The sequence below is a fragment of the Podarcis tiliguerta genome, assembly GCF_965153285.1.
Source record: "Podarcis tiliguerta genome assembly, chromosome: 8".
Taxonomy (NCBI): domain Eukaryota; kingdom Metazoa; phylum Chordata; class Lepidosauria; order Squamata; family Lacertidae; genus Podarcis; species Podarcis tiliguerta.
Window position 1 is genome coordinate 55193633 of NC_139541.1, and position 23739 is coordinate 55217371.

Consider the following 23739-nt stretch of genomic DNA (forward strand, 5'->3'; position numbering starts at 1 on the left):
ACAATCTAACCCCTACATCACACTGGCTCACTGTCCAGTGCTGGGTTTTTTAATCCATGTTCACACGAAGGCTATCCAAAATGCGTATGTATCCTTTACTTTATTGTAAAAGACTAGTGTTTGATGATTATGTTTCTCAAACCTTACGCCATTCCTCATTCATCTCTAGTCAAGATCTGAACACCTTTGCACAGGATAAAGACATTCCTGCCCAATCCAACATGGACTGACTGGTGTGTACACAAACAGAAACAAATCTGATATAAATGGAGCCGTGCTGATGTGAACAGCAAGAAGGAAAGAGCTGAAAAGCACATCAGGGCAAGGGGGACTTCACTGGCCAAAGGGAAATAAGATGGGAAGGGAAATGGCGGGGGGAGGGGAAGCATACTTCAGGTACCAATTCTTACAAAGTTATTTGGTAGCTGAAATGGAAACAGTCCAGAGCTAGGAAGAATCTGGTGCATAGCTGTCAATTTTTCCCTTTTCTTGCAAGGAATCCTATTCGGAATAAGGGAATTTCCCTTTAAAAAAGGGAAACGTTGACAGCTATGATCTGGTGGAGCTGGTCTTATAACAGAGCTGTGGCAATGTGAGAGCGGAGGTCTGTCCTCTGAGAAGTAGGGCATCTGCCTACCTCAATTACAACCCGAGGGATCCTCCTCTTTTCTCTTCAGGCATAAGGATTGGGCTGGATGGAAATCCAAACTGGCCTCAGCCCCACCTTTGACCTGCAGCGTTAACATTGGAGTACAATGCAGATTACGTTGTCTTCAGCCACACCTGCCCACCCTCATAGATCACAGTTGTAACTGGGTGCGAGTCGGCAGGACTAGTGTTTAAATTCTTTAAAAACCAACTTACTGAACAAAATTAAACTAGAAACCTGAATAATAATAATAATAATAATAATAATTCATTACGTTTATACCCCACCTTTTTTTCTTTCTAAGGAGATTCCCTTTCTCATTTAATCCGTACAACGACCCTGCGAGGTAGGTTAGGCAGGGGAGATGTATGGGGATTTGAACCCTGATCACCCAGGTCTTAATCCGAAACGCTCACCATTACACCTTACCGTCCAACACGCCGGCTGCCCGTTCACGTTCTGGCTTTCTCAGCCCGCTCTCGCTTCCCTCCCACCGGCAGAGGGCGAGGAGATTCGTTCTTAAAAAATGGTTTATCCAATGTAAGCCCGGAAGTTAACTCCCGAGACGGCGAGTCACTCTTCATTTTTCTGTTCTCTGTGTCTCACGTACACGTAATCTGAGCGGAATCCTCCGCAAGCTTCGCAAGGAGCTTTACGTCCAGCCGTGACTGTCGTGAAAGCGAGGGGCACGCCTGACGGCAGCACTGTCGCAAACGCTCGCAAGGACAGGTAGGTAAGGAAGGCCGGGGGGGGGGGTGTTGTTACCCAGGTGGAAGGAGCATGGGGGGGGGGGTTGTGTGGGAAGGGTATCCATTTCGCTCCCCCACCCCGTTTGCCTGCGGCGAGGAGGGACAAGCTGTGTAGCAAAGTTTCCTGCAAGATAAAAATTCAGAGCCATTACTTGAAGCAGGTTCTGGGGTCTGTTACCTATTTATGCCTTTGGCGGAAGGGTGGGCGGTAGTCTGAGGGAGGGTCGCCCCCAGAAGAGTTTGCTGCTCCTTGAGGCTCCCCTCAGTCCCTGGTGCATGATAGCGCCCAGGCTGGTCGAGGTAGCTTAGAAAGCCCCTTCCGCTCTTCTTCCTCCTCCTGGCAACAAATATGCCGTAAGAATGGTTTAGAGCAGTGGTTCCCAAATCTTTTTTGGGATCATCCCCTCACCATACCCCATAAAAAGCGTTATTCAGAACAGCGGTTTGTACGGCCCACTAAGGAAGATACCGCAATAAAATTCAAAACAGTAACAATTAATTGCATACTTATTCAAAATTCAGTTAAAGATATTTAGTTTAATTCATTCAACAAAATTGATGAACTTGATTCAGTGAAACAAACTTTTCAAAGTCAGATAGTTATTTACACCTCCAGCACCCCCTGCTGCCCACTTTCCTCCTCTCCCTAGGTAACCCACCTTGGCAACCACTGGGTTGGTTAGATGCACTAACCATGTGCTGCCTGTTTCAACAGAGGCTAAACCATCTCCTTTGAGTCTGCCCAATGGTAGGGCTGGCCCTGCTCCCAGATTTGCTTTGAAGCCGGGTGTGTGGATGTGAAGCAGGATGTAGTCTGGGAATACAGTGGTACCTCGGGTTAAGAATTCGTTCCGGAGGTCTGTACTTAACCTGAAACTGTTCTTAACCTGAAGCGCCACTTTAGCTAATGGGGCCTCCTGCTGCCGCCGCGCCGCTGGAGCACGATTTCTGTTCTCATCCTGAAGCAAAGTTCTTAACCTGAAGCACTATTTCTGGGTTAGCAGAGTCTGTAAACTGAAGCGTATGTAACCTGAAGCATATGTAACCCGAGGTACCACTGTATTTTGAAGTCTGGTGGGGGAATTTTGGAGGGAAATGAATTGTTTTGAAACATCTTCTCATTGGATTTAAGCTTGCTTTAAATATGTAAATGTTTCAGGTGTATTTGGCAAGCTCACAGATTTTACAGTTTGGTATATAACGGTTTAAGACTCATTTACTTAAGGGATTACCTTACCGACGTGCCACTTTGATCTGCAAAACTTTAACTTCTACAAGTGCCATACAGTGTTGGATCCAAGTTTATGAGTAGTTCCTTTAGAGTGGCAACACTCTAGCTTTAGCTGTGGAATTCCCCTCCTATTGACACGAGGCAGCAACATTCACTATATTGTTTTAGATGCCTCCTGAAAACTTTGTTTCAGTGGGCCCTTTCAGGAACATGACTTGGAAACATGTGTTTTAAAATTTGAATATGTTTTGATTTTATTTTTAATCATATTTTCTAGTGTTTGTCATCTTGGGCTCCTTTGAGAGGAGAGTGGGAAATAAATGAAATAGTGTATCAGTTTACAGGGAGTTTAGAAATATGATTGCAGTGATTTTCTCCAGATGGTAATTGCAGTGTATTCAGCATTAGAGAGGGAGCAGTATGGTGCTATAACCATTAAGTCCTTAAATGTATCTTGGATTTCTACCAGTTATGGAATTATTATTTTGAAACCATCAGCATTATGGGGGGGGGGGCAGGGGGAGAATTATCTAGACATGGAAACCTCTCCTTATTGTCAGCATTAACCAGACACAAAAAACCTACAATGAATGTTCACATCACAAGCAATTTTTCTTCTTCAAACTGTTTCCAAATCTCTTGAGAAATAAAAAAAATATGCACACACATGTATGTTTGTGGGACACACTTTTGCCCATTCCTAGCTGTGTTAAAATCTTTGATTTCTCCATTGATTTCTATGGTCAGCTCTAGCTTCTGTCCCTAGGGACATTTAAAAATAGTTTCTCAATGTGAACTCGGGGAATGACCTAACCGAACAGTGGAGTGGTTCTGTCTATGTGTCTCTTCCTTTGTACTTCTTCTCTAGCCACTCAGTTCCATTCCCAGCCACCCAGTTTTCATTTCTCCAGCCTCTTAGTCAGTGTTCCTTGCCATTGAGTAACCTAGGGACTGTGAAGGTTTTTCCCCATTAAAGATTGATTGTATCATTGAAAACCTCATAATTACCCTGTCTGCTGGTGTCACCCCTGTTTTGGTGCGAGTGGGGGGGGGGGGAGACTGTAGTGCAGAGCTAGCACACAGCCCTGGGTGGGCTTTCACCCCCCATAAAGGTGTGGGCAGGTGCTGTGGCTGTAGCCCTACTTCCTGCTCCTCATTACTTGGTGCAATGGTACAGTAAGTGATGCTAGCTGACCTCACCTCTGCTAGCTCCTAGACATTGCCTAGTGTGTTATCCATACCCTCCACTTGAGGATGTGTTAGGCGGTGTTTTTTAAAAAAGGAGAAAAGCGAGCATATTAAACTGGAATATTTTATTTATCCACCACTGCCACTTCAAAGATGAAGGCAGTCAATCATCAGATTAATTTGTTCCTGCTTGAACATGCTCACCTTAAAGCCTTTCTTCCCAGAACTTCCCGCTTCTCTCTCCCCTGGTCTAATGTTCCCCCTAAGGAGGATTTCTTCCTGAGTCACCTGGCTACTCTTCAGCTACACACCTAGCTATGCACATTTAGGATCATTTCTTTATTGGTGTTTTTTCTCCCCCTCTCAGCCATGCCACTTCTCGATCTCCAGAACCAGCTGGGCATTGATGTTGACAGGTGGTTGCTCGTCGGGAGTTCCAAGCAGCCCCACAAGCAGGCCAGTTTGTGCTTTGCCTTTCAGAAGGAGTGGCTGGAGTGTTCTGATGGCATTGGATCTGTAAGGGCAAAGAAGGAGTGCCAGCAGGAGATGGAGGATCTTGCTGAATGTCTAAGCAAGAAAAAAATGGTGAGTGGGAGACCTGAAGCAGGGACCCAGGGTCAGCAAGTGTGCATCTGTGTGCAAGGAAGTAGTTGTCTGTTTGCTTTTCTTATTGCTGGAGTATCTGCAGAAGTTGACTGTCTCTTCCCATGTGCTGCTTGAAAGAGATGGTATGGACAGTTTGGGGGAGAATGCAAATGTAGTAAGTTTGCTTTCCCTGGGCAGAAGTTATTAGTAGGCAGCTCGTTTCAAAGGCAGAATTCTCTTATATTCCCATCCATCCTTGATGCCATGCAGAGCTACTATTTGTCTTCCCAACATGAGGGGCAAAGGAAAGAGAAGCAGCTGTGCTTCCCCTTCTCACTGCAGTGAGAACATTAGAGAGGTAGAGTAATTCACAACTGTAGTTAGTCTGGGTGTAATAAACTGATTTGTAATTGAGGTTCAAAGCAAGTGGTTGACTTGGGGTAAGGGAATAGCCCTTACTCTATATGCTGCTAACTGCAAGCAGGCTCTGCGTTTTGTGCGCTAGTGTCGGGGATCCATTGGTTGACCCCCCCAGGGGCAGGGCTGATGTGTGATGCTGCCTTGCAGTGTAGTCAGACCAAATGGCCTGGTAAATTCTGACTCATGCATTTTGCCAGTATATGGGACACCTTTTGAGGTGCTATCGGGGTGGGGGAAGCAGGTAGATTTCCAAAGTGTAAACTCCGTTGGGTTTGTGGATGTAAGCTGGGAGAAAAGTTAAAATATTTTGCAAGCTGCAGCTTGTTGCCATCTTTCAATGTAATTGGCCCACCCCTTTGAATGTTTTCATCATGCAACGGGAATGAGGTATTGCTGCTTCAGAGCCTCTCTCCTCTCTTCCTTCCCTCCCCCAGCCCCATCTGTTGTTAACAAAACTGCCCATCCCTAACTGGGCTTCCCACATCTCCATAGCTGAGAGTGCAGCGTGAACATCTTGGTCAGCTATGCAGGCACCTCAGGAGTCTGGCAGACTAAGATCATTTTGTGGCAAGTAGAGAATAGCAGGCCATCTGGAGGGCAGCCATGTGTGGGAGCCCATCAAAGCCTTTCGCTAGTAAGGTACCTCCTGGCTCTCACTCTGCACCTTGATGCTGAAAGATTCTGACACTTTGATCTAAAGAACAGAACTGCAAGACTGAGAGTAGCAGAGTTGTCAGTCTATTTGAACTCAAGATCGGCTTATAACCCACTCTAAATAAAATCTTGTGTATGTCTGTTTCCCCCCTTCTCTCCCCACCCTGATCTGAGTTGGGCAGGTGCAACTCCTCACAAAGGAGTGGCAAAGCAGTCTCCTCTTTTGCACAATTTTTAAAGGGAAAGGGGTTCCACATTTTCCCTTGCATCTGGTCACCCTCCAGTGAGTTAGAGCACATTAAAGGGAGTGCTAAATCTGAGACCTTCAGCAATGGGAACATGCTCCTTTACACATCCCTACGTGCTCTGACCTGCTGGAGAGGGCAAGATTTAACTCAGAAGGTGACATCCCAACTCTCTCTTCTGTTCCTTTGGCAGGTGAAGCGAATGATGGCGATTCAAGCACAGAGGGAGAAGCTGATAAAGGAGGGAAAATACACCCCTCCTGACAACCATTCTGGCAAATTTGACTCCACACCTTGAACTTCTGCTGCTTACCCTGGAGGAAGCAGAGCAGGAGTCACTTCCCAGTCTCTCTTCCTTTTTCTTCTTCTTTTTTTAAGAGTTCTATCACTAATGTATCAACAACTTCTGGTCAGGGTGGAGACAATTGACTTTAGCCATTTTCCTTTAGCTGCCAACTGCTCCTCTCTTGTGTGTCTAGTGAAGTGGCAGACTGTTCCTGGCTTGAATAAAACTGCCTCTTTGGGTCTTGAACATTAAGCTTGAGGTCGTTTTCTTTCCCCCCATCTTTGTTATTACAGAGCTGCAAGTGGCCATTTCCTTGGAATCTGTGAAAGTGTGGAATGCACAACATGGAAGGTGACCACCTCAGTCAGAGAACATGGCTGGGGAATCTGTCATTCCTGATGTTGCTGGGATCCCAACTCTCAGCAGCCCACACAGCCTAGTGGTCAGGGTTGATGGGAGTTGTAGTCTAGCACCCCCAAGAGAGAGGTTCTGCATCCCGATCTAGGTGCTGAAAATGTTAGCTTCCTTCCACCACTTGTTCCTGCTGTCTCAGACAAGCCTGTCTGTTACTACATTTATATCTACCTGTCTTCTCTCAAGGAGCTTAAGGTACACAGTGCCCTCCCCTTCCTATCTTCAGAAAAAATGTGTGGAAGAGGTTAGGCTGAGAGAGGGTGACTGCCCCCAAAAGTCACATAATAAGCTTCATGGCTGAGTGAGGTTTTTAACCTTGCCCAGTTCTAGTTTGGTGCTGAGGTTCTGTCAGATCCTTTGCTTCCCACCCATGCACTCCCATCTCTATGTTTTCTGCTACTTCTTGGGTCTAGAGCAGTCTTCCCATCTCTGTGCATCAACCCAGCTCCCTCATGTTCCTCTTGGTTAAGCTTGCCATGAAGAAGACATATTTTGGGGTTCCAATAATGAGTGCAGTATAAGAAAACAAATGGATTTGGACTGATGGCCAGTGGGCTTCTACAGTCTGTTGGGCAGTCCTCTTGCACCATGGGTGGGAGTTGTGGCCCATGTCAAGTTAACAGGTGTGTGAGTCATTTGGACTCTTCCCCTTTGAGTAGCCCTGCGTTAACCTCTCCTTTCGGCTTGTTCACTTCCATCTGTTCAGACTCTTCCTTGATCCTTCCTCTTTTGCGTTACAAATTCACATCTTTTCTCGCAGAGGGCCATTGGACAGAGGGTGTTGCCCCCACAGCCTCTATGGTGCCTAGCACACGCTCATGGCCCTGCATAAATAAATAGCAACCATTTTCCTTCTTACAGACCTCTTTAAGTGGGGATCCTCTGTTGAGTAATTGAATTCTCAGAGAGTGATGTCCCACTCTCTAACATAGAGAGTGTGCAATAGTTATTTGTGGCAAAAAGGCTACCAAATTGCCCAGAGTTTCTTGTTTTGTTGCCACTCAGTAACGTGGGAAGTTTTATTACTGGAGGAGGCGAAAGGCTTCTGGGATTTCATTCAGGGAAACAGGAGGCCTCTGTGCATTTGGGTCTCTACCAATCTTCTGCTTTCATGCTTGGTGGAATTCTCAGAACCCCCTTTTGTCTTCCTCAAATCCCTTGTCTCAGTCTCTAGCCAGCCAGCTATATCATTTTAGGAGCTGTCATGTAGTTCTGCAAGTCTGAGGTATGCAGGGACCAGCTGTTTGGTTGCCTGGTCTTCTGCAATACCTGTATTGAGATTTCCAGGTTAGGATTTGGGCCAGTTTTAGCTGGATCAACTCATGTTTATTTACAGGTAGAGAGCTCCAGGCCGGGATTCTGTTCCCTTCTGCCATACCTACCAGCCTAGAACTGTCATCTGTCATCTGCTGGGAAGCAAGGAAATGTTGCTGTTAAACCTTACCTGCCACTTCAATAAAGTCACACAGTTCCCTGGTTGCTCCATGTTTACCTTTCTGACAGGCGCTCTCCCACCCCCCGCCCCAGCCTGCCTGCCTGTCTCTGTAGATACTAAAGATTAATAATAGGGGCTGTGTCCCTGCTCACACTGCTACCCAACCCCCTGCCATTCCCACCTTATATTAGCCCATAGAGCAGGCACCCCCAAACTTGGCCCTCCAGCTGTTTTGGGACTACAATTCCCATCATCCCTGACCACTGGTCTTGTTGACTAGGGATCATGGGAGTTGCAGTCCCAAAACAGCTGGAGGACTAAGTTTTGGGGTGGCTGCCATAGAGCTTCCCCTTCTCACCCCATGCAACTTCTAAGATTGCTTTTCACTTTCCCCAACTCCATTTCTGAAACTACTCTCATATTCTGCAGCCCCACTTTGCATCCATTTTCAGTTTCACCCCCAAGTCCATGCCACCTCCTTTTCTGCCCCATTTTTTTCCTCTCCACCCTACTCACTTTTCTCAACTCTCCCTTGCACACTGATTTCCCCCCCCCCCCCAATTTCCATGCATTCCTCCTCTACCATGCAGGCCCTTTGCAGACACCCCCTGTAACCTTAAGATGAATAGAACCCTAAAAGCAAGCCTGTCAGTTACCTTGTCCAGTTTAAAAGGGTAAGTTCAGCTGATAGAGGTTGCACATATATGGATGTTTGCTTGGTCACAAAATACCTTTTCAAATTTACTGTATTTAATATAGAACTTCATGTTGAAGACAATACATGGTATCAGGAGTGCAATACATGATTGTGGGAAGGTAATTACCAGCTGGTGAGCTTGATGTCGATACCAGCGAAGATCCTCGAACAGATAATTAAACAGTCAGCCTGTGATCACCTCGAAAAGGATGCTGTGATTACTAAGACCCAGCATGGGTTTCTCAAAAACAAGTCACGCCAGGCAAATCTCATTTCTTTTTTTTGATAGAGTTACAAGCTTGGTGGATCATGATAATGCGGTAGACAAAATGTTATCTTGATTTCAGTAAGGCTTTTGATGAAGTTACTGTTAGGTGGATTTGTAGCTCATTGACTGACCGTACCCAAAGAGTGCCACAGAAGACAGAACCGGGATTAAAGATTGACTTAACAGATTGGAGAACTAGGCCAAAACTAACAAAATGAATTTCAGTGGGAACAAAATGTCAGGTTCTGCACTTAGGCAGGAAGAACAAGCTACACAAATATAAGATGAGGGACATCTGACTTGCAAGTAGTATATGTGAAAAGGATCTAGCTACGAGCTTAACGTGAATCAACAGTGATGCAACAGCAAAAAAAGCTAATGCTATTTTAGGCTGCCTCAAAAGTAGTCTAGTGTAAGGATCAAGGGAAGTAATAGTACTGAAGGCAGCCCAGTATCGGGAAGTTTTTAATACTTGATATTTTACAATGTTTTTATATATGCTGTAAGTCACCCAGAGTTGCTGGGGAAACCCAGCCAGATGGGCGGGGTATTAATAATAATAATAATAATAATAACAATAATAATACCACTCTATTCTGCCTTAATCAGACCACACCTGGAGTACTGTGTCCAGTTCTGAGAATCACAATTTAAGGACGTTGACAAGCTGGAACATGTCCTGAAGAGGGAGATCAGTATGATCAGGGGTCTGGAAACCAAGCCCTATGAGAAATGGTTGAAGGAGCTGGGTATGTTTAGCCTGGAAAAGAGGAGAGACTGGGAGGAGATACGATAGCCATATTCAAATATCTGAAGGGCTACCACATGGAAGATGGAGCAAGCTTGTTTTCTCCTGCTCTGGAGGGTAGAACTCGAACCAATTGCTTCAAGTTACAAGAAAGTAGATTCCGGCTAAATATCAGAAAGACCTTTCTGACAGTGGAATGGACTCCTTCAGAAGGTGGTAGACTCTCCTTCATTGGAGTTTGTTAACCGGATGGTCGTCTGGCATGGATGCCTTAACTGAACTTCCTGCATTGCAGGGAGATGGGCTAGATGACCCTTGTGGTCCTTTCCAACTCTACAATTTTATGATTTGAAACTAACACAACACAACTAACCCTTTCCCAGCTCCATTCTCATGGCACTCAAACCTTGTTTTAAACTGTCACTCTTTCCCTCGGTGTTACCCCATCATCATTTACTCTGCAATTTTAAAAAAATCACTTTTTCGGTTTCCTTTACTCAACTCTCTGCTGTTATTTAAAACCATCATTTTAAAACTTTCCTTCTCTTGCCCATGCAAATCCAAGACTGATGCAGTACTGCAAATCCTCCGTGTGTGTGTGTGTTACTTCCCACGTTACAACTGCCATATACTAATATTAAAGCAATATTCAAGGGAGCAGGTGGCATTGTGGTCTAAACCACTGAGCCTCTTGGGCTTGCTGATCGGAAGGTCAGCGGTTCAAATCCACACGATGGGGTGAGCTCCTGTTGCTCTGTCCCAACTTCTGCCAACCTAGCAGAAAGCACACCAGTACCACTGCGGCGGGAAGGTAAGTGGCATTTCTGTGCACTCTGGCTTCCGTCACAGTGTTCTGTTGCGCCTGAAATGGTTTAGTCCTTCTGGCCACATGACAGGAAAGCTGTTTGTGGTCAAACACCGGCTCCCTTGGCCTGAAAGCGAGATGAGCACCGTACCCCATAGTCACCTTTGACTGGACTTAACCGTCCAGGGGTCCTTTACTAATATCCAACCAGTGGACCCAAATATGGACCCTTATCTAGCCAAAATGGCCCCCATTCTCTCTCAAGAAGGATGTCTGAGCATGTTTGGGGGAAATCCAAAGATTGCAGCAATACAATACAGTAAATGTTTAGGGAAAAAAGCCAACGAGGACTGAACATGCTCAGTGTGTGCACAATGCTGGCTAGCGGGGGTGGTGGAAAATAGTAAAGTATGCTGGCTGGGGCTGATGGGAGTTGTAGTCCACCAACAACTGGAGGGCGCCAGGTTGGTAGAGGCTGAAATAAGTATCCTGGAAGAGGGCATGTTTGGCTAGGACCATGAAGAGACTCACTCTTTCCTGCAACATTTTATTACAGCTTCCACTGGGTCAGGATTCATTTTGCATGCAAAGTGCCCTGTAGCACAGAGTCCCTCCAGCAAAACTGGGCTCCCTGTGATGATATTATCACTAATGTGGAAAGTTCCTGAAACAAATTGGGAGTACAAATCATTCAGCCTTAGAAATGCCCCCTGCCTGCCACCCCCAGCTCCAGAGAAGATAAGAGGAGGGAAAATGGATAAGGCAGAGGCCAAGCAGGACCTTGTGCGTTTGATCTTTTTTAATTGCTAAATCTTCACCCTTGTGTGACTTGTTTCTTTCATTAAGAATGAATTTTACAGGGTGTGAGTGTGTGACACATTTAAGAAATACAACAGGAAAAAATTCAAATACCTGTACATTTTCTCCTGTGTGTGTCATACATGAGATGTTATAACATTATCTAAGGTATGTATGTTAGTGTGTGGCTGGTGGTTGTTAGAGACCCAACACCCTTTTTTTTTTCCTTCAAAATTTTGCATTTAAAACCCAGAATTCTGAAGGTGGCAAACAGAAAAAGCAGAATGATTGGATTTAACTGAGTGTGTGAGAAAGAGAAGTGTCCTCCCGCTGGTTAGCAGGATCCATTAATATAAAGCAAAGAGTGTGTTCTCTCTCTCTCTCTTTCTCTCTCTGCAAACACAGTCATGAGCATAATGCTCCCGTCCTCACACTGTGTGTAGTCAGCGATAAATCCTCACTTGGCTGAGTGTGTTAATTCCCCCCGCTGCCCGCAGAGGAAAGCAAGCAGCTAATTATGCCAGGCTGCCTTTCCACAGCTGCGCTCTGGCCTTGCAATGAGGCTGCAAGATAAAAAAACCAGAGACCTATTGGAAAATGGGACAGGACAAGGCAGATCAGGTGCTTCATGCCCTGACCACTTTTCTTTTTGTTCCACCTGCATTCCAGGCATGGAGTAGCAATGCTTTGAGGGGTGCTTGTGAAAAGGCATGTAATAGTCTACCTGTTTTATAACAGGAGCAGATCCGCAGCAGGAAGTTTTGATGGAAGTGCTGACTGCGAAAATTGTTTTCTCCATTCTATTTCGCTTAATGTTTTAGACTACAACCCCCACCAATCCCAGCCAGCACAGATGTGTTAGATGGCGTGATGGGGGCTGCAGTTCAGCATTAAAACTGCCAATATCATAACGCCACTCCACTAATCTGTGGTACTTTGAATATCATTCTGGTCGCTGCACCTCAAATGGGACATGTCAGAACCAGCATTGCAGGGGGCTGAACTAGATGACCCTTGGTATCCCTTCCAACTCTACAATTCTATGAGAACCGCAAAAGGGGTCAGGAAAGGGCACCCAAGGTTATTCAAGGTCCTGAAAGACCTACATTGGCTCCCAGTACAATTCCGAGCACAATTCAAAGTGTTGGTGCTGACCTTTAAAGCCCTAAACGGTCTCAACCCAGTATACCTGAAGGAGCGTCCCCACCCCCATTGTTCAGCCCAGACACTGAGGTCCAGCTCCGAGGGCCTTCTGGTGGCTCCCTCACTGTGAGAAGTGAGGTTACAGGGAACCAGGCAGAGGGCCTTCTCGGTAGTGGCCAGTGGCGTAGCGTGGGGCGTGCGGGGGGGGGGGGGCCGGCCGCACCAGGCGCAACATCTGGGAGTTAGGGTTAGGGGGCGCAAATCCATGGGTTAGGGGGCGCAAATTACTTGCCTTGCCCCGGGTGCTGACAACCCACGCTACGCCACTGGTAGTGGCGCCCGCCCTGTGGAATGCCTTCCCATCAGATGTCAAGGAAATAAACAACTTTTAGAAGACATCTGAAGGCAGCCCTATTTAGGGAAGTTTTTAATGTTTGATGTTTATCGTGTTTTTAATATTTTGTTGGGAGCCGCCCAGAGGAGCTGGGTATAAATAATAAATTATCATAATAATATTATTATTATTACAACGAGCTGGAGTGATTCCATTATGCAGAAAGGGATTCCTCTTTCTTTCCAATTGTGAAGTGGAAGTGCAGCTAAGATGTTGTTGTAAAGGACCACCCCTACAAGGTGCATCTTCTTTCCAACAGACCAGCTGGTGGCTCCTCTTCTTCTTCAACTCGTCCCTCGGAAATCGCTCCCCTTTGGAAGGTGCAGGCCGCTCCCTCCTTGGTTAGGTCCCAGATGGATTAATTACTGTAACACAGATGGGTCCTGCAGCAAGGAAGCTGCTTGGTGTGCCCCTGTCAAAGTTTCATTGGTGGGAGACACAGATGCTCCATTTCCCCTGTTAGTGACAGACCAAAGGAGCGTTCACTAGAAGGGAGCAAGGGAAGACCAGTTCCCAGGGTGCACCAACTGCAGCATCTAACAGAACTTTAGCTCTGGCTGTGAACTTGTTCTGCAGGTTTCTGCGGTTCCTCTCCACTTCAACAGGGCTTGTGCAGCAGACCCTTCCAAACAGGCTTTGGGGGACTGCTTTAATGAAAGGTATGGTGCTGTGCTGTTTTTATTGGTATGGTTTTAATAGATTTCATATATGTATCTCATCTTATTTCTATCAATGTTTAATTTTTTTATTGATTTTTTTCTGTTTTTAGTGGTTCTTATTTTTATCTGTGGACCTCACTGAGTCCTATTGGGAGGAAAGGCAGGATATAAATATATAAGAGTAAGAATAAGAACGGTGGCCATGGGATAGCCCATGTGAAAAGGTAATTCCACATCCAAATTCTGCAGCTTGTATGCATTAGGCAAATAAGGCACATTTTCCATTTTCAAACTTTGACAAACAGGGAAGTGCTTTTAGGATGCCTCCAGACTGCAAGTATTTCGCAGGAGGGATTCAAGTGCATAGATAATAATAATATAATAATAATTTATTATTTGTACCCCGCCCACCTGGTTGGGTTTCCCCAGCCACTCTGGGCGGCTTCCATAGAAACCAAAAATACACTAAAATATCACAGATTAAAAACTTCCCTGAACAGGGCTGCCTTAAAATGTCTTCTGAATGTCAGGTAGTTATTTATCGCTTTGACATCTGATGGGAGGGCGTCACCACTACGGAGAAGGCCCTTTGCCTGGTTCCCTGTAGCTTTGCTTCTCACAATGAGGGAACCGCCAGAAGGCTCTCGGCGCTGGACCTCAGCGTCCGGGCAGAACAATGGGGGTGGAGACGCTCCTTCAGGTATACTGGTCTGACCCCGTTTAGGGCTTTAAAAGTCAACACCAGCACTTTGAATTGTGCTCAGAAACGTACTGGGAGCCAATGTAGGTCTTTCAAGACCGGTGTTATGTGGTCTCTGCGGCCGCCCCCAGTCACCAGTCTAGCTGCCGCATTCTGTATTAGTTGTAGTTTCCGAGTCACCTTCAAAGGTAGCCCCACGTAGAGCGCATTGCAGTAGTCCAAGCAGGAGATAACTAGAGCATGCACCACTCTGGCAAGACTGTCCGCAGGCAGGTAGGGTCTCAGCCTGCACACCAGGTGGAGTTGGTAGACAGCTGCCCTGGATACAGAATTTACCTGCGCCTCCATGGACAGCTGTGAGTCCAAAATGACTCCCAGGCTGTGCACCTGGTCCTTCAGGGGCACAGTTACCCTTTTCAGGACCGGGGAGTCCTCCACACCAGCCCGCCTCCTGTCCCCCAAAAACAGTACTTCTGTCTTGTCAGGATTCAACTTCAATCCATTAGCCGCCATCCATCCTCCAACCGCCTCCAGGCACTCACACAGGACCTTCAACGCCTTCACTGGTTTTGATTTGAAAGAGAGGTAGAGCTGGGTATCATCTGCATATTGATGGACACCCAGTCCAAACCCCCTGATGATCTCTCCCAGCGGCTTCATATAGATGTTAAAAAGCATGGGGGAGAGGACGGAACCCTGAGGTACCCCACAAGTGAGAGCCCAGGGGTCTGAACACTCATCCCCCACCACCACTTTCTGAACATGGCCCAGGAGGAAGGAGCGAAACCACTGTATAGCAGTGCCCCCAGCTCCCAGCCCCTCTAGACGGTCCAGAAGGATGTTATGGTCGATTGTATCAAATGCCGCTGAGAGATCCAGCAGAACTAGGAAACAACTCTCACGTTTGTCCCTAGCTCGCTGGAGATCATCAACCAGCGTGATAGAGAGAAGAGTACGGAGGTATGTATATGGGAACTTGAGGTTTGTGTAGTTAAAGTGAATTGAACACTCTCTTGCCACAATACAACAAATCAGAGAGAGAGAGAGATACCCAAACCATAGAATTTTTACAGTTTGGAAAGTGACGGGAAATGCTTTGAAAAGTGCATAAATAAATGAAATATTAATGGGAAGACATATAAACACCACAGAAGCAAATCAGAATGGATGCTCATTGTCATATAACCTGCTTTTTTAAAAAAAAAAAAAATCAGAATGAATGCTCGGTAAAGGCCAGACATAGTCTAACCTATACAACTTTATTAATGGCTCAATAAAACAGTAGAAATGGGTTTTTAAAGAGTGAAATGGAGTTTGCTCTATTATACAAACTTACATGCTTGCTGTTTTGCATATATAATGCTGGCTTTGCCAGTCATTGAACTGTGCCCTACAACCAAGAATCTGATTGCTCTGGCCCTCAGATTTCAGCAGATATCACCCATATGCTTTGACACATATATTTGCCTTAATGAGGGACAGAAACTTGATCCTTTAAGCAAAATCACTGAACTGTGCCCACCGATGGCACATTCCTAACTTTTCCTTAGGCCAGCCTCTCTCCTGCTCTGCCCTAAGGCTGCCCAGCAAGCTCCCTTCCTCCTCCTCCTCCTCCTCCTCCTCTTCTTCTTCTCTTTACAAACACAGTTAGGGGGATTAGGAAGATGCCAGAACAGAAAAGAGTTTGAAGAGGAGGACCAAAAGCAGCTCTGGAGGAAAAAATAATAAAAACAGACATCAAAGAGTCCTGCCATGAGAAGGGAAACAGGGGATGTACTGAATGTTGGTGCAGGCTGTGAATGATATAAATAACCATTGACCCAAATCTGTTTAGTACTCCCTTTGAAAACTCATCCCCAGTCTGGCTGTATGCAAACTCTGGAATGGTGCTCTATACCCTCCAACATTTCTCCGATGAAAATAGGGACTTCCCATTCCATAATGATTATTTTACTATTTATACCCTACACATCTTACTAGGTTGTCTCAGCCACTCTGGGCAGCTTCCAACATATATAAAAACATAATAAAACATTAAGCATAAAAAAAAACCTTCCCTATACAGGATTGTCTTCAGATGGCTCAGGGGTTGGATAACTTCATACCCTCCAACATTTCTCCAGTGAAAATAGGGACATCCAAAGAAAAGTGGGACATTCTGGGATCAAATCAGAAACTGGGACGGCTTCTCTAAATCAGGGACATCCCTGAAAAATAGGGACACTTGGAGGGTCTGGTGCTCCGAGCTCAGAACCACTAAAGAAAAATAGGGGAGACCCAGGAAATGCCGTGGTTGGCTTTTTACCCAGAGGACTCAGTCCTGGAACATGGCAGGATGAATAAAGGAGGGTGTGCCTTGGAGTATGCAGCGAGCCCATATCCCCACCCTGGCCTCGGTCCAGTATACCTGAAGGAGCGTCTCCACCCCCATCACTCTACCCGGACACTGAGGTCCAGCACTGAGAGCCTTCTGGCGGTTCCCTCACTGCGAGAAGCCAAGTTACAGGGAACCAGGCACAGGGCCTTCTCGGTAGTGGCGCCCTCCCTGTGGAATGCCCTCCCACCAGATGTCAAAGAGAACAACAACTACCAGACTTTTAGAAGACATCTGAAGGCAGCCCTGTTTAGGGAAGCTTTTAATGTTTGATGTATCACAGTATTTTAATATTCTTTTGGAAGCCGCCCAGAGTGGCTGGGGAAACCCAGCCAGATGGGCGGGGTATAAATAATAAATTATTATTATTATTATTATTACTGGCATGCTGCTGAGCAACCTCAGTCCAACCTAAATTACTAAGGGTCAAGTAGGACTCCCAGAGCAAAGAGCAAAATGTCCAACTTTGCTCGAGAGCCAGGTGATGACTGGCCATTTTGCCTTTGTGCAAAGTCATTTGCCTCAACGATGCTGAAATAAATGACGAACCAGTAAGTGAAAAAATACAGTGGGGAACAGAGCTGCAGTGTGATGCCACTTCCAGAGGCTGACACACACTGTCGTGATAATTGCTAGTTTGCCACAAAGAATGTGAGGGGAAAACTGCACTTAAAATAAGACAAAGGAAGAGAAGACTAAGCTCTTTTAAAAAGAGAGAAAATCATCATATCTTGCAGCATTTGCTAGCATCCATTCCGGTTTGAGTCATCCAATCAAGCACAATCCAAGTACTAGAGGAAATATTTAAATATCTTGAAAGGCTTTTGCATCCCAAGAGACTCTTACAGATCAATTCAAAATGTAAACGGCCATTAGGCTTGGCAGATTGGGGGCGTTGTGGAAATCCACAGCAGGGAGGGCCAATTGAGGGGGGGCGGTGTTGCAGCTGGAGTTCAATTCCAGTTGTTGGATTAAGCTAAGAGCTAATGAGAAAAAAGAAAGAAAAATATAGATTGAGAAAGGGACAGAAGAAGAGTGACACCTAACAGTTCATGGAAGGGTGAGGGAAAAAATCATACAGTTCTTGCTGAGCAAAATGAAACAGCTGTGGATGTTGGTCTGGTATTTGAAGATATTTTTTAAAAGCAATCACCAATTTTAAGTGTTCCAAAATCACCACATTAGAGCAATTTTAAGACAAAACAACACAAAATAGTGTGTAACTTTCTGAGTTCTCCTGAACTCTTCATCAGGATGGAAGGTACCCAAATGGAGGTAATAATATAATAATAATTTATTATTTATACCCCGCCCACCTGGCTGGGTTTCCAGGGGCTGTCAGTAATTAAAGTATGTTTCCTTTGAAATGGTATTTCAGAAAGCTGCCTGGCCAAAGTCCGAACTTCCTTGGGAAAAGTTCTTAACAAAGTAAGCGGATCTTGTAAGGTCCTGCCTTGTGTTATGTGAATTAGCATAAATGTTTAGTCTGTACTGTTTTTAATTAATCCCACACTTCTCTCTCGGAGTGTTAGAGGATTTGCCTTAATGCTAAAGGCCTTGGACTGGATCCAGGAGGAAGGAAAGTGTGGTAGTGGCGGCAGCTTCACCATGTGCTTCCTCAGAAAACCTCTTTGGGTGTTTTAAATACATATAGACATGGCTATGCCCATGCCTGACTCTGTAGTCCTTTCAGGAGGCTTGCTGGTCCCTGGGTGGGTCTCTATGTAAGTACTCACTGCGCTGTTGGTCTGAGAAAAGAAACATCTCTGTGGATGCAAAGAACAGAGCGAAAGCCAATGAAGAGTCGGCATGTAGGGGGTTAGCCGTCATGGGAGAGAGAGGGCATAACACCACCTAATCCCACAGAACAAGCTTGTTTTAGGAAAACAAACGCTGGGTCAGCACTCTGCCACCAAACAGCAAGAACCACTCTCTGTTGTTTGTTCACAGCAGTTGGCTTTTAGAGGTTTACTGACTCTCAACACAGGAGGTCAACAGGAAATCCTATCCTTGTCCTAAAGAAGCTGTCATTTTAAAGTTCTCCAAGAGGCGTACATATTTTCCCCCATCCCACCACCGGCTCACCTCAGAAAGATGAGAAGCTGTGCAAGAGCATGGGAGCATCTGCTCATTTCTGTGGGATGTTGCACAAAATAATTCATAGAGTTGGAAGGGACTCCAAGGGTCATCTAGTCCAACCTCCTGAAAATAGAGGAATCACAACTAAAGAATCCCTGGCAGATGACCATCCAACCTCTGCTTTAAAACCTCCAGTGAAGGAGAGCCCACCATCTTCTGTCCCACTGTCAAATGGGAAGCTGCCTCATCCTGACGGTTGGTCCATCGATTGCAGCATTGTTTACTCTGATTGGCAGTAGCTCCTTGGGGTCTTGGGGTCTTTTCCACCCCATCTCTGTTCATTCTTATCTATATTTTCATAATTTGATTATGCTTGCTTTTCCAAGTCTGCCGATTTTATTGGTATTCTCTTTATGAATATTTTATATTTTTTTATGTGAACCACTTAGAGGTTTGTTTGCTTTTACTAAGTGACACATTTCGTTAAATGAAAATAAATAAAACAAGCTGTTGCCTGACTTTCTTAATTGGAAATGCCAGGGATCAACCCTGAGACCTTCTGTGTGCCACACCTTTGCAGTATGGGCTTTCTGCCCCCAGCTTAAATGGTGCTTTTTTAGGAAGCTGCTGTGGTCCCACAGGTTATTGGGATTCTTTTCATCATGCAGGTGCATCAGTGTTTATAAACATAAGAACCTAAGAAGAACCCTCTGGATCAGGCCAGTGGCCCATCTAGTCCAGCATCCTGTCCTCACAGCGGCCAGCCAGATGCTTTTGGGAGCCCCCAAACAGAATGCAAGAGAACTCTCCCCTCCTTTGGTTTCCAGCAAGTGGTATTCAGAGGCATGATGCCTCTGGTAGTTGAGGTCAACACGGCAATCCTGGCTAGTAGCCATTGATAACCATCTCCTCCATGAGTTTGTCTAACTATAGCCATCCAAGTTGCTGGTCATCACTGTCTTCAGTGGCAGTGAGTTCCACAGTCTAACTGCTTGAAAAAGGATCTGTCCTGAATCTTCCAACATTCAGCTTCATGGCATATTCATGAGTTCTAGTGTTATGAGACAAAGGAAAAACATGTTCTGCCATGCGCTACTGAATGGCACATACTTATTTGGACACAGGCTGATTTTTTGAAAGTAGCAGCACTGCTCTGCTACTTGCAGGGAAGGCGACATCTTCCACAGAGAGGCAGCAGTATGATTTTCTTTCCCAGAAAACTAGGTTGATGTCCCTTAAGTTTAATTTGAGGCAGGGCTCATAAGCAGCGCCTGTTTTTCAGAGCAGGACTCTGGAATGTGTGATTGTTGCAAGAAGGCCACTCCTTTGGTTCACCTTTGGTGAATCAGACTCACTTCCAGGTGAGCAGGTGGAAGAAACATTTGCACTTTGGGAAAGAGCTGATTCTTTCCCCATTTATTCAAGTGCCACAAATGACTGTGTAGGCAGATGGACTAACAAACAACGGTCTGCTATTTTTTGTGGACTTCCTTGCAAGGCTTGTTGTAATAATAAAAGAAGAGATGGTAACCGAGTCACCTGCAGAGTGCCCTTTCCGTTCTGTTAAGTAAGATGATCATCTTGCAGTTTGGAAAATTCAGCGTTGCAGGAAAAGAGATAAAGCTTTCATGTTTAGAGGGAGTATACCTGGGGGGTGGGACAAGCAATAGGAGAAGGCTGTTGTCTGTTAAAATAGGCGGGGGTTGGCCACAGCATGAATGGGAAGCTGGACCAAAGGCTGGGCTGATTTCGGAGCAGACAAGCTCTTCTGATGCTCCGATGGAGGTGTGTGGGATGGGTGTGATTTGTGTCAGGCTGGTGTGACTTTGGAAAGCTCCAGAATAGTGCCAACTTCTATAGGAGGGTGTGCTATCTATGGCAAATGATGGCTGCTGCATGAACCATATCCTATGCCAAGCTGTGCATAGAATTTTTGAGGTTCAGCAGATAACAGGCCTGACACCAGTTCCACAGAGGCCCCTGTATGCACATGGAGTCAATGGTGTGGCCAGGCTCTGAGATGACTACATGGACGGAAGGCATTACCTATCCCTCTGAAAATGTGCACGAATCAGCCTTTGCCAACCTGGTGCCCAACTTCGATTAGCCTTAGCCAGGCACTGTCTGTATCCCAGAACCTCTGGTAGGCACCAGGTTGGCCAAGGCTGCCATGGACATGGGATTTTTCTCTCCAATGCTGGCTGTGAGAGGACAGGAGTGCGTTTCTCTCTCTGCTTCATCTATGCCAGGCTCCTGGTGTGTGTGTGTCGGGGGTCCATGATAAGTTCTAGGCTGCAGGCAGGGAGCAGCTTGGATCCTGGTGTCCGCGGGGGGGGGGGGGGGGAGAGAGAGAGAGAGAGAGGTTGGGATTTGGAAGAGGATGCCAACTGCGAGGCTCTGGCGTGGGCAGTTCTCCGGGGGGCGGTGGACGCCTCTGGCCGCTCTGCTGGCCTGGGTGTGGGATGGGTGTGGGCCTTCTCTAGGGAGCCTCCGCCAGCATCTAGGGGGAGTACCCATGCCAGGGGGCTAAATGTGGGCCCTCTCCCCCCATGATCACCTTCCCCGTGGTGGCCACTTGTGCGTGTGGACGGGGAGAGGGTCGTGCCACCCCTCCGTCCGCGTGGGCGCGCCTGGCCGCGGGGCGGTCCCGATCCAGGCTGGGCGAGGGGCGGCGTCTGCGCGCTGCTGGCGGCAGAGAGAGGGAAAGAGAGGGAGGGACTGGCGGTCGGCGGTCGCTCGCTCGCTCGCTCGGCTCGGGCTCCTGCTCCCGCCTTCCTTCCTCTGCTGGCTGCCTGGGCAGTTCGGCCATTGTGCACGCGCGGAGGTCGGATCTGTGCGCTCCGACCCACTCAGGCCGCCTGGTAAGGTTAGACCGGGGGGGGGGGGGGCAGGCGGTGTACGGAGGGGATGTAAGGAGGGAGGGCGGAGGCGGCCGGGGCATTTTCTCTCCCCACATCTCCTCCGCGCCATGGCACTCTGGCAGCATCTGGGGGAGGGGGAGGGGAAGGGGGCACCCTGTAGCCTGGGGGTGGGAGAAGGGAATGACCTGGCGGCGGGGAAGGGAGGGAGCAATGAAATGGTGCCAAAGCAACAGCCCCCCCCCCCCCGCCGCCGCTTCCAGGCAAGGATGCTCCCTCCTCCAGCGGCATCTTTGCACCTGCTGCTGCTCCAGCTGCAGCCCCCAGACCCAAAAAGCTGGACGGGGCGGGGCAGACACCGATCGGAAGGCAGAAGGCGAACCTTTAAAATAAGGGGGGTTCTGTGCTGGATTTGTACCCACGAGCCCACGGGTCGGTTTCCTCTGCGCGCCCCTCCCCCGGCCCCCACCGAAACACCGAGGGTCGCGTTTGTGCCTCCGTTGCACGGAGCCTCGGCATGCCGCCGTCTACTCCCACCGGAGGTTTCTGGGGTGGGTGTGTTCCCCAGGAACCAAGCACCCCAAAAAGGCACCCTGCCTTTTCATTTTTCCCCACCCCGGGTTGCCCTGGCAAGGCGTAGTAGTCGCCCGGTGGGCTTGTGGGTTTGCCTGTCAGATGGATGCCCATTGAAACGGGTGCGCAGGTATCCCCACTCCCAGCAATGGAGGGGGAAGGGTGCTTTACTGGGGCGCGGGGGGAGAACAGTGAATGGAGGCTTACAAATGCTCTTTGTTCTCGACTATTATTTTCATTGATTACAAATAGGATTCCAGCCTCTTGTTCCCCATTCCTTGTTTTGAATTACCCTCCCCTTCAGAAATCATAGCGGTAATAGCATCAAAATGGAAACGAGGGTATTTATAAATGGTGCTAGCAGATAATGAGGTCTGAGGATCGGGATGTTGTTGTTATTGCTCCATCACACTAAATGCACAATTTCGCTTTTTAATGGCCCTGCAGGTTTAGAAACGGGTATTATTTAGAACTGTGGTTCATCATCTCTTTGATTGCGTGTGGATTTAAAAACATTTATCCTCCACCACTCAGTCTAGGGATGGAATTATATTTTGCATCTGATGGCTCGTGATCAAGTGGATTTTTCTTTTTTTAAAAAAACTGTTTCCAAAGGGAGGGGATCCAACTGGATTCCAGCAGTTGTGGCTTTTTTGTTTTTGGCATATTATTGAATAGAATCACTGTATTAAAAAAAAAATCTGAAGAGAGGGATGCTTTGAATGGAGGCAAAGGCATTCAGTTTATTAGTACAGTAGCCTTCTTGCATTTCTCATGCCCAAGATGGGGGATTCTCTCCCTCTCTGTCTCCCTCTCTCCTTTCTCTCCCTCTCTCCCTCCCCACATTTCCAACCCCCTGCTTTTAGCACCTTAAACTAGAGCCTTGTAAGGCTGATAGTAAGGATGCATCCTTCTGGCATTGGTGCTCAGGAGTCCACGGTTTGCAAAGGAGGAAGGCGTTCTGCATTTATGAGAAAGGAGGACCACTTGGCTGTCAAGGAGGCTCACCACGACACAGCAGTGGTACTCCAGGAAGCAGAGAATTCCTACAAGGGAAAAGCCACACAGCAAAGGGTCTAGGAAGGGAAGCATGCTTCCTTTGAGGGACCCTGCTCTCATTTACTACAATTGTAAAAAACTGTAAAAAGCCTTAGCACCAGTGTGGACAATGCCCACTTTGTTCTCCATGTTAGCCGAGTTGGCCAGACCTGAAAGAGTCACACAGGGCTTAATTGGGATTTCCCTGGACTCAGATCTGTTTTCAGTGCCAAGTCTCAGCCTTGGAGCATTGCTATTGGAGTGTGCCTCTGAGCATATGCAGAGTGCCTTCTGATCCCTACGGGCTGGAACCATGTGGAGCAGGGACTTCCAGATCAAGGAATGTGGCTTTCAGCAGAGGTGGAATACACAGTCATTCCCAACTGCCACAAATATACGTGTCCTAGCTGACAGTTGCAATGTAAAGCGCTGAATATCTGCAAATGGGGACAGGCATGTTTTCTGTGGTACCTTCTCCCTTGCATCAGCCTGTGCAGTGGTAACTCGAAGGCACCTTCAGCATAATTGGGGTTTCTTAGATGCATTAACATCTCCACACCTCACACACCCCACGCAAACACACAGAAACCTCATGCCTAACTTCCATAGAAGCTGTATACTTGCCTGTTACAGCCCACAAAGGTAGAGGTACAATTTTCAGTGCAAGAGCTCCATCCTGTGACGTGCAGTGTGCATGTGTGAAGTGCCTTTCCCTCACCGTTGAGAAGCTGCAGCCCCCTCCAACACAT

At 46.9% G+C, this 23739-nt stretch overlaps 2 protein-coding genes across 5 annotated transcripts in view; both read left to right on the forward strand.

Annotated features, from left to right (window-relative positions):
* The first annotated feature begins 1253 nt into the window (after nt 1–1253).
* On the forward strand, nt 1254–6259 carry NDUFS5 (NADH:ubiquinone oxidoreductase subunit S5). Of its 2 annotated transcripts, none has more exons than XM_083453186.1 (3): nt 1254–1382; nt 4185–4402; nt 5915–6259. In XM_083453186.1, exons 2-3 carry the CDS (start codon nt 4187–4189, stop codon nt 6017–6019), a joined length of 321 nt encoding a protein of 106 aa, XP_083309312.1. In that variant the 5' UTR covers nt 1254–1382; nt 4185–4186; the 3' UTR covers nt 6020–6259. The 2 variants fall into 2 exon arrangements, with proteins under 2 accessions (XP_083309312.1, XP_083309311.1); XM_083453185.1 differs by having other exon boundaries at nt 1255–1378.
* A 14972-nt stretch (nt 6260–21231) lies between these two features.
* Nucleotides 21232–23739, forward strand: part of MACF1 (microtubule actin crosslinking factor 1) — a 291764-nt gene continuing 289256 nt past the window's right edge. For all 3 annotated transcript variants that reach the window (XM_083453050.1, XM_083453059.1, XM_083453060.1), the window contains exon 1: nt 21232–21382. The gene's annotated coding sequence lies outside the window, so the exon portion shown is untranslated. The remainder of the gene's footprint in view (nt 21383–23739) is intronic.